A 9,187-nucleotide genomic window follows, 5' to 3' on the forward strand; every position below is an offset into this window, starting at 1 on the left:
ATTAGGTTATCTTAATTTTATAAAAGTTAATATCTAATTATAAGTACTATAGTATATTATATTTATTAAGTAGTGTCTTATTATTATTATAAACCTTACTAGGTTATCTAAGTAATATAGATAGTGCGTTAATCTGTTTATTTACTTCTACTAGGTTATCTCTTAAATAAGTCTTAGATAAGTTTAGTATTATACTATCTTATCTCTTTATATAGAGTATTAATAGTCTATTCTCTTTTTAAAATTATACTATCTTTTTATATTTAGATATAAAAGATTATTCTTTCTTATTTAGCGTCTTATATTTTTTATTACTAACTAGTTTAGCTTTAGATATATTCTTAGATATAGTTAGAGTTAGATTATCTAATCTACTAATAACTTCTATATTATCTAGGTAATATTTAATCTTTAGTTAAGTAATAATATTTTATAATTTATTATTTTTTAGCTTTAACTTATAGTATAGAACGTTAAGCTATTATTTAACTTTATTCTTACTTTAATAGTTATATATAATATAGCCTTCCTTACTATATACGTAGTAGTTAATCTTCTTCTTATTATTCTTATTCTTCTTATAGTAAGACTTACTAGGTCTCTTTCCTTAATTAATATTATTAAGGTATATAGGTTTATATCTATTAGTTATATATATATTAGGTATCTTAGGCTAATAGCTTCTCTATTATTCCTAGTTAGGCTATAAATATTAGTAGTACTATTATTAAGGCTAATTATTTCTGTTATTATAGTTACGCGTTCTTTAGTTAAATAGTTATTCTTCTAATATAAGCTTATATAGCTTATTATTAAGTTAAATAGCTTTTACTATAAGTTTATTAAAATTAGTAACGTTAGCTCTACTTTTTATAAGTTCTCTATATATTATTAACTTAAGGCCCTATTAGTATATACGTATAAGAGCGTTATTATTCTATTTAATATTTATTACGTACTACTAAAATTAAGTTATATAGTTAATAGTAGACCTAGTTTAGTATAGAATCTAAATCTTTTATTCTATAATCAAGGATTTCTTAAAAAGTAAAAAGTTTTATTATATCTTAGTTTTAAAAGCATCCTAGTTTTTAACCAAGTTAGTATTTTAATTATTATTAATAGAGTTGTCTATATATTATTTAATAATAAAGTTAAATTATTTTTCTATATTACCTCTATAGTAACTAGTAGCTAAGATAACTTTATTCTTTTTATTAATTTTATTATTAGCTAAGTAGAAGTAATAGTTAACCTAGAGAAGCTAGGCTTTAAGTTTATTATAGTTACTATAGTAAAGGTTAGGCTTATAAGCATTAGCTATAGTCCCTTTAGTTTAGAAAGTAGCTAGAGTATTTATTATAATATTACTTATTATAAAAGTGTTTAAAGTATTAAAAGTATAGCTTAAGTAAAAGTAATATAAGACTTCTTATATTAAGCTTCTTATTAGTTAGTTTTTATAAATAAAGTATGTAGCAGAGTATAAAATTAAACATAACATATAAGTAGAATAACTTTTTATATTATACTTATACTTAAAACTTAAGTTTAATATATTAAGCTATAAGAGCTTAATACTTATACTATATACTAAAGGAATATTCTATATTTTATATTATCCTATATATATTATATTACTCTATATGTAGTACTTTATAGGATATTATAGGATCTATAGAATATATATAACTGTTACAAGTAACAAGAAGGATTCTCTCCTTGACAAATGACGAGATGGCTGAGAGCCTATGGACGTCCACGTCAGAAGGTAATGATCAACGCGGGGCGCTGATCACGTGACTTGGCATCTCGCCAAGACAGGACATCTGGAGATGCCAGACCCTCAGGAGATGCCATGACATCTGGAGATGCCAGCGACATCAGAGATGTCGAGGGCTTGGCCAGATGCCAGGACTGGAAGCAATGAGGATATAAGGATGGATGGATTTCATTATTACTCTCGTTGTGGTCAACTCAAATTGTACTTTCTTACTAGTTACTTTACTTAACAAGATTGTTACCTGTTGGTCTATAGCGATATAGATTAATAGTTGTCAAACCTATTGTTACCTTCTTATCAAGCACTCCACTCCACTGCATCGCCAGACAACTTTCACGGAACACTAGCGTAAAGCTCACCGGCCTTAGTGTGGGACCCGGCAAGAGAAGTATAGATCCCAACCCCGTGTAACACTTTGACCACCCACGGATTCAGTGGACTTAGGAAGATTAACATTAGGACGCCCGATTAAGACTTACGATGTCTCACAACCACTCTCAGTCACAGGCTAGTGCCGGTGGACCAGTTCAAGGTCCCGGACCGATGCCTAACCCAGCAATCGACGACGAGATGTTGACTCCCAGCGACGATGAGGAGGAGACAATGGATAACCCTAGGCAAATGGTTCATAGTCTTAGGCGACAGGCCGAGATCCATGCACGGCAGATGGCCGAGATGCAAGCGATGATCAATCAGCTCACGAGCCAGCTGATGGCCACACCAAACGAAAAGCCTATCCAGAAACCCAAGATGGCAACCCCAGACAAATACGATGGTAACCGCGAAGGGTTACGAACGTTCCTCACCAACATTGAGTTATACTGCGGATACCACGAGGTACCTAACGATGCAGAAAAGATACTCATGGCCAACTCTCACCTAAAAGGAAAAGCAGCCAGTTGGATGCAACCCTACGTGGAGGATTTTCTATTGGACATCAACAACAAGGGAACTAAGGACGAGACGCGTACCTTATTCAGCAGTTGGGCCAACTTCAAGGAGGAAATGGGACGCATCTTTGGGGAGGTAGACGCGGAAAGCCAGGCGGAGAAAGCGATATCTCGCCTGAGGCAGACCAAAGCAGTTTCGGCCTATACGGCGGAGTTCAAGCAACTACAAGCGCGAATTAATTGGGACGATTCGGCACTCCGGACGGTATACGAAGCAGGTCTGAAGGAAAACATCAAGGACGAACTTGTACACTACGACAAGCCAAAGGATTTGTACTCGTTGATCGAGTTGGCAACAAGAATCGACACGCGATTATGGGAACGGAAGGAAGCCCAGAGAGGATATCGACCAGGGCCACCCTTTGCCAACACCCGAAGGTATCGGAGCAACAAGGATCACGACGGAGACACGTACATGACCGGCAAAGTACAAGACAAGTCTAAGGATAAGAACAAGACCCGAGGAAAGTTTAACGACGGTCTTTCCAAGGAAGAACGCCAGAAGCGTTACGACAGTAAGGCATGCCTCCGCTGCGGCGAAGTAGGACACTTCCGCAGGGACTGCCCGAAGAACGAAGTCAAGCAAGGAGCGGTCAAGATCGGGATGCTACGGATAGCAACACCCTACCCGACCGAGGAGCCAGACGAAACCCTCAGCGATTTAGACTTATACGACGAGGCAAGACAGGCCGATTATGAGGCCTTCCTCAGCAAGACATACGAAGAAGTCATGGAGGAGGAATTCGAAATGGTGAAAGAGGCACTCGGACTCAAAGACTTCAAGTGGGACGAACCACTACCAACGGATTGGCAGGTTGAAGGGGCAGAAGTATTACGCCGCCTAAGAGACCAACAGTGCTGGATTTGTGGAAATACCAGGCACCAAGCCAACGATTGCGATATCGAAGGACGAATCACAATCACGGGACCCCGAGCAGAGGAGATCGCCTGCAGGGCTGCCCAGGAACAACCCAGATTCAAGGAATCTGATGACGAGGAGACGCCTCGGACGTTCAAGGAACGAATGGAGCAACACGAGCGCCTACGTTGGGTTGACTGCCCAAGACAGTGCGATTACCACTTGAGGAAGCGAGAGGAAACCAGGAACAACGAGGACGATTGCTGCCACATCAACTTATGGCATAACGAGTGTCGAGTACAACATTGTCAGATGCACCAGCCAGGAGAAAAGGAAGCTCACGAAGAGCTATGCTGGACCAATTGTACGACCAATTGCCAGTTCCACAGGGAACAACGACGGAATGCTCGAAAGGTAGACGACTACTACCATAGCACGATATCCGCCGAGGAATGCAATGCGAAGAACTGCAGGATGCACAGAGCTGCAAGACCAAGAGTCACGACGACTAGGGTACCTAGGCAGGGTCAGGAAAGGTCCAACAAAGAAAAGAGCCACGAACGACTCTTATGGACGCATTGCAGGAAGGGATGCGCCTTCCACCGACAACAGTTTGAGGATGCTCGAGGAGTAAACGATTATCTCCATAGCACCCTGTCAGCAAACATCTGTGAGGCAGACGGATGCCCGATTCACAGAATGCAGAAGCCGGGACCAACGAGGAAGGTTGCGAAGGATAATATACCGCACCAGAATACCCATTGGAGCTTCTGTTACGACGATCAGTGTACAGTACACTATGCCGCCAAGGAAGGCGAAGGCTACTTTCCTAAACAGAGGAAAGGTAAGCAGACAAAAAACTAGGATGCCGCCAGGGACAGGGTCACGCTGGTGAAGGCAGTCCTAAAACGACCCTCAAGGAGGTACGCGAACTGGGAGCGCAGGATTTGCGGCTGCAGGCTACGGTACTTATAGATGGACACGAGGTGACGGCGCTCATAGACAGTGGGGCCGCACGAACCGTTATCTCACCCCGAGTGGTGGAGAAGAACAACATACCCTATCGGACCAAGAAGGTGCCGATGCGAGTGGTATTAGCCGACGATAGTCCCACGACATACGGGAACGGCTGGATTCGACTTGAGACCGAGGCCGTATCGTTACGCCTGGCTGGTCAAGAAAGCCGAACGAAGATTAGTATTATGGATCTTGGTGAGACCGAGATGATAATTGGCTACGACTGGTTGTTAGAACACAACCCTGCCATCGACTGGCAAAAGAAATCGATACACAGCCGAGAACCTGTGCACAAGGTTGCTGGTGTACGACGAGAAACACGCCCGACGGATCAACGCGCGCACCCAGATGGGAGATTCGGTGTGATTTCGCCGCATAAGATCGCGAGAATCTATGCGAAGGACCCTCAGAGAGTAGGAGTCATCTGGATACGGCAGGTCGCGACCACGAAGGAAGGACCGGTACCACAGGTTGCGTCCGCTAATGACGAACCACTGCTGGCGATTCCAGCAGAATACCGAACATCAGAGTTCAAGGAACTGTTCGAGGAAAACGAAGCAACAGACTTAGCAGAACACCAGGATTGGGATCACGAGATCATCCTGGAGGAAGGAGCAAAGTTGAGCCCAGGAGGAATGTACCCTATAGCGCCCGAGCACGATGCTGAGCTGCGGGATTACCTCCAGAAGAACTTGAAGAAGGGATTTATCCGACCAGGATCAGGCCCGATGGCCTCGCCTATATTGTTCGTAAAGAAGCCTAACGGGAAGTGGCGACTGTGTGTCGACTTCAGAAGGTTGAACAGCGTTACTCGGAAGAATCGATATCCCTTACCACTGATTACAGAGCTCATGGATCGACTCCAAGGAGCTAAGTGGTTCACGAAGTTCGACGTTCGGGAAGGATTTTACCGAATCAGGATCAAAGAAGGTCACGAGTGGATGACGGCGTTTAAGACGAAGTATGGACTGTTCGAGTATACGGTTATGCCATTCGGGTTGACGAATGCGCCGGCAACCTTTCAATCAGTCATCAACAACGCGCTCCACGAATACCTCGGAATCTTTGTTACCGCGTATCTGGACGATGTACTAGTGTACTCCAGCGGCACACGCGAAGAACATGTCGAGCATGTTAAGAAGGTTTTACGGAAGCTTAAGGAATACAAGCTATACCTTCAACCAGGAAAGTGTGAGTTTCACACGCAGGAAACGGAGTTCCTCGGATTTATCATCTCAACCGAAGGAGTGAAAATGAACCCAAAGAAGATACAGACTGTACAGGAATGGCCAAAACCCAAAACAGTCAAGGATGTTCAATCCTTCTTAGGATTTGCGAACTATTATCGAAAGTTCATCAAAGATTACTCGAAGATCACGACACCCCTTACGGAGATAACGAAGAAGGAAATAGGTTTCAAATGGGAACAGGAACATCAGGAGGCTTTTGAACGAATCAAGCAGATATTCCTAGAGGCGCCAGTACTCGAGATGTATAACCCTCAACGACCCACCAGAGTCGAGACCGACGCGTCTGACTACGCACTCGGAGCTGTATTGTCACAGCAGTGCACGGATAAGAAATGGAGACCGGTGTTCTACCATTCACGGAAGTTCTCAGGAGCAGAACTCAACTACGACGTTCACGATAAGGAACTACTTGGAGTAGTCGATGCCTTTGAACAATGGGAGGTGTACCTATTAGGACTCCCCGACACGATCGAGGTTTTTACCGATCACCAGAACTTGACAAGTTTCATGACAACGAAGAAACTCAACCGACGACAAGTACGATGGGCAGAGACGCTGGCCCAGTTCGACTTCAAAATCACCCACAGGGCCGGAACGCTCAACGGAGCAGCGGATGCCCTTAGTCGACGAAGCGACTTACGAGAAGAAGGTCATAAGGAACCCCACGAAGCAATGCTGAGGCAGATGCCCGACGGCAGTCTGAAGTACAACCAGCCGGAACTAGCCAAGGTAGCTAAGGTGGCCGAGCAGGTAGAAACGTTACAGCAGGAATGGCAGCAACGAGCAGCCAGCTGGCAGTTCGAGCCCGACGAAACAGGCTCCGACGAGCTGTTGAACAACGAGCGAGAGTACCGAGATATGGTTTCAACGAATCGAACATATGTACCTCCACACATGAGATCGAGTCTCATAAAGGAACTGCACGAGTCCCCAGAATACGGACATGCAGGAATCGAAGAAATGGTTAGACGACTAGCTAAGGTGTTTGCGATACCACGCTTGCGAGCGAAGGTGCAGGAAATACTAGGCAACTGTTTGGCATGTCACCAGAACAAGCCCAAGAGACATAAGCCCTACGGCCTGTTACAACCCTTACAGCCACCATCTAGACCATGGACAAGCGTAACGATGGACTTTATAGTAAAGCTCCCGAGATCGTTAGAACCAGGATCAGCTCGATTTTGCGACACAATCCTAGTAATCGTGGACCGATTAACTAAGGCAGCAAAGTTTGTGCCTACAGAAGAGACCATTACGGCAGAAGAATGCGCGTACGAAGTCACCAAAGCACTAGTGTCAGAGCATGGGATACCTGAAGAGTTCATCACCGATCGTGATAAACTGTTTACGTCTAAATACTGGAACACGTTCCTGGCGAAGTTAGGTGTTAAGAAGAAGCTTTCGACAAGCTTTCACCCGGAAACAGACGGCCAGACGGAACGCACGAACCAGACATTAGAACAGTACTTACGAATGTACGCCAACAAATTGCAAGACAACTGGGTAGAGTTGCTACCAACAGCACAATTGGCCTACAATAGTACGAAATCCGCAACGACGAAGCATTCGCCGCACTACGCGAACTATGGATATGAGCCGACAGCTCACCGAGATCCAAAGGATATTGAAAGTATCGCAGTAGGAGCAGACGACAAAGCGAAGCTTATGCGAGATTTACACGAAGAATTGAGCAAAAACATAGCTCAACGAAACCTCACGACATCCAAAGCAGCGAATAAACTAAGGATTGAGGGACCAACCTTTAAGAAGGGGGACAAAGTTTTCTTGTCACGACAAAACCTGAAAACTAAACGACCATGCAGAAAATTGGACAACCTCCGAATAGGACCATTCGAAATCCTAGAGGAAATAGGAAAAGTAAACTACAAGTTGAAACTCCCACAAGGCATGCGAATCCACCCTGTCTTTCACAAGAAACTCCTGGAACCAGCACCTCCAGATGCCGAGCTAGCAACGGAAATAGAGCTCGAAGACGACGAGTACGAGGTCGAGGAAATTAAGGACCTGCGGAAAATCGGTAGTCAGTGGAAGTACTTGGTTAAGTGGCAAGGATGGCCCGAAAGCCATAACACTTGGGAACCTGAAGGAAACCTGACGAACTGCAAGTCACTGGTATATAAATACCATCGGAAGCACCCGGAGAAGCAAGGGGAAGCCCCTCGAAGAGGAAGGAATAGTCAAAAGAAGGATCGTAGTAATCAGCCTGTAACCCGCCCAGATCAGCCGACGGTCCGGATAGCGATGGTTCGACAACAGGAAGGCCCGTACCCCCAGGGGCTGAGCTCCCCTCGGCCTGCTCTTTCGCCAGGTCTTGAACAGCGATTATCGCAAGATCGCGACGTGCGAAAGACCGTTCACGCTTCTTTACCTCCAGAAGTTCGAGCTTTTGCTGAGAAAGCTGTGCCTCAAGGCGAGCCACAGCCAGCTCTCGCTCTTCACGCTCCTCCCGAACTTTCTCCCACTCTTCCTCAGAAACAAAAAGACTGCACTCAGCACCGACGGAAATGCAACCAGCGCAACGACCGGACGTCGTTTCAACAAAGCAGCGCAACTTCTTCTCTTCACAACGCTTACAGCGAAAATCCATTTCAAGGCCTTCTTGCTCCACGCGAGTGGCCCGGGAACGCTTCTGCTCAGTCGAAGTTTGAGGACGTGGGGCGCGGGGCTTTTGGACCTTGGGCATGGTTAGGAAGGCTAGAGTCAGGAAGGGACGGTTACAATGGCCCGGGGCCTACCGACCTTATATGCAGCCAGCGTCTCAACACGCGGCACGGGAAAACAATATCCCAGGGTATCGAGACGATAGCCCTAAGAGGGGAGGTAATGTTACAAGTAACAAGAAGGATTCTCTCCTTGACAAATGACGAGATGGCTGAGAGCCTATGGACGTCCACGTCAGAAGGTAATGATCAACGCGGGGCGCTGATCACGTGACTTGGCATCTCGCCAAGACAGGACATCTGGAGATGCCAGACCCTCAGGAGATGCCATGACATCTGGAGATGCCAGCGACATCAGAGATGTCGAGGGCTTGGCCAGATGCCAGGACTGGAAGCAATGAGGATATAAGGATGGATGGATTTCATTATTACTCTCGTTGTGGTCAACTCAAATTGTACTTTCTTACTAGTTACTTTACTTAACAAGATTGTTACCTGTTGGTCTATAGCGATATAGATTAATAGTTGTCAAACCTATTGTTACCTTCTTATCAAGCACTCCACTCCACTGCATCGCCAGACAACTTTCACGGAACACTAGCGTAAAGCTCACCGGCCTTAGTGTGGGACCCGGCAAGAGAAGTATA

The 9,187-nt window shown here is 44.8% G+C and overlaps 1 protein-coding gene across 1 annotated transcript; it reads right to left on the bottom strand.

The window, feature by feature from the left end:
* Nucleotides 1-7,703: 7,703 nt before the first annotated feature.
* PSV08DRAFT_254813 (uncharacterized protein) lies at nucleotides 7,704-8,730 on the bottom strand (the record flags this gene model as incomplete). Its single annotated transcript, XM_066092472.1, has 5 exons — nucleotides 7,704-7,884; nucleotides 7,981-8,083; nucleotides 8,149-8,185; nucleotides 8,329-8,458; nucleotides 8,620-8,730. Coding segments are annotated over 3 exons (172 nt in total), but the record flags the coding sequence as incomplete, so codon positions are not given.
* Nucleotides 8,731-9,187: the final 457 nt, after the last annotated feature.

The sequence above is a fragment of the Bipolaris maydis genome, assembly GCF_028858645.1.
Source record: "Bipolaris maydis strain C4 unplaced genomic scaffold PSV08scaffold_1, whole genome shotgun sequence".
In the NCBI taxonomy this organism is placed as follows: Eukaryota; Fungi; Ascomycota; class Dothideomycetes; order Pleosporales; family Pleosporaceae; genus Bipolaris; species Bipolaris maydis.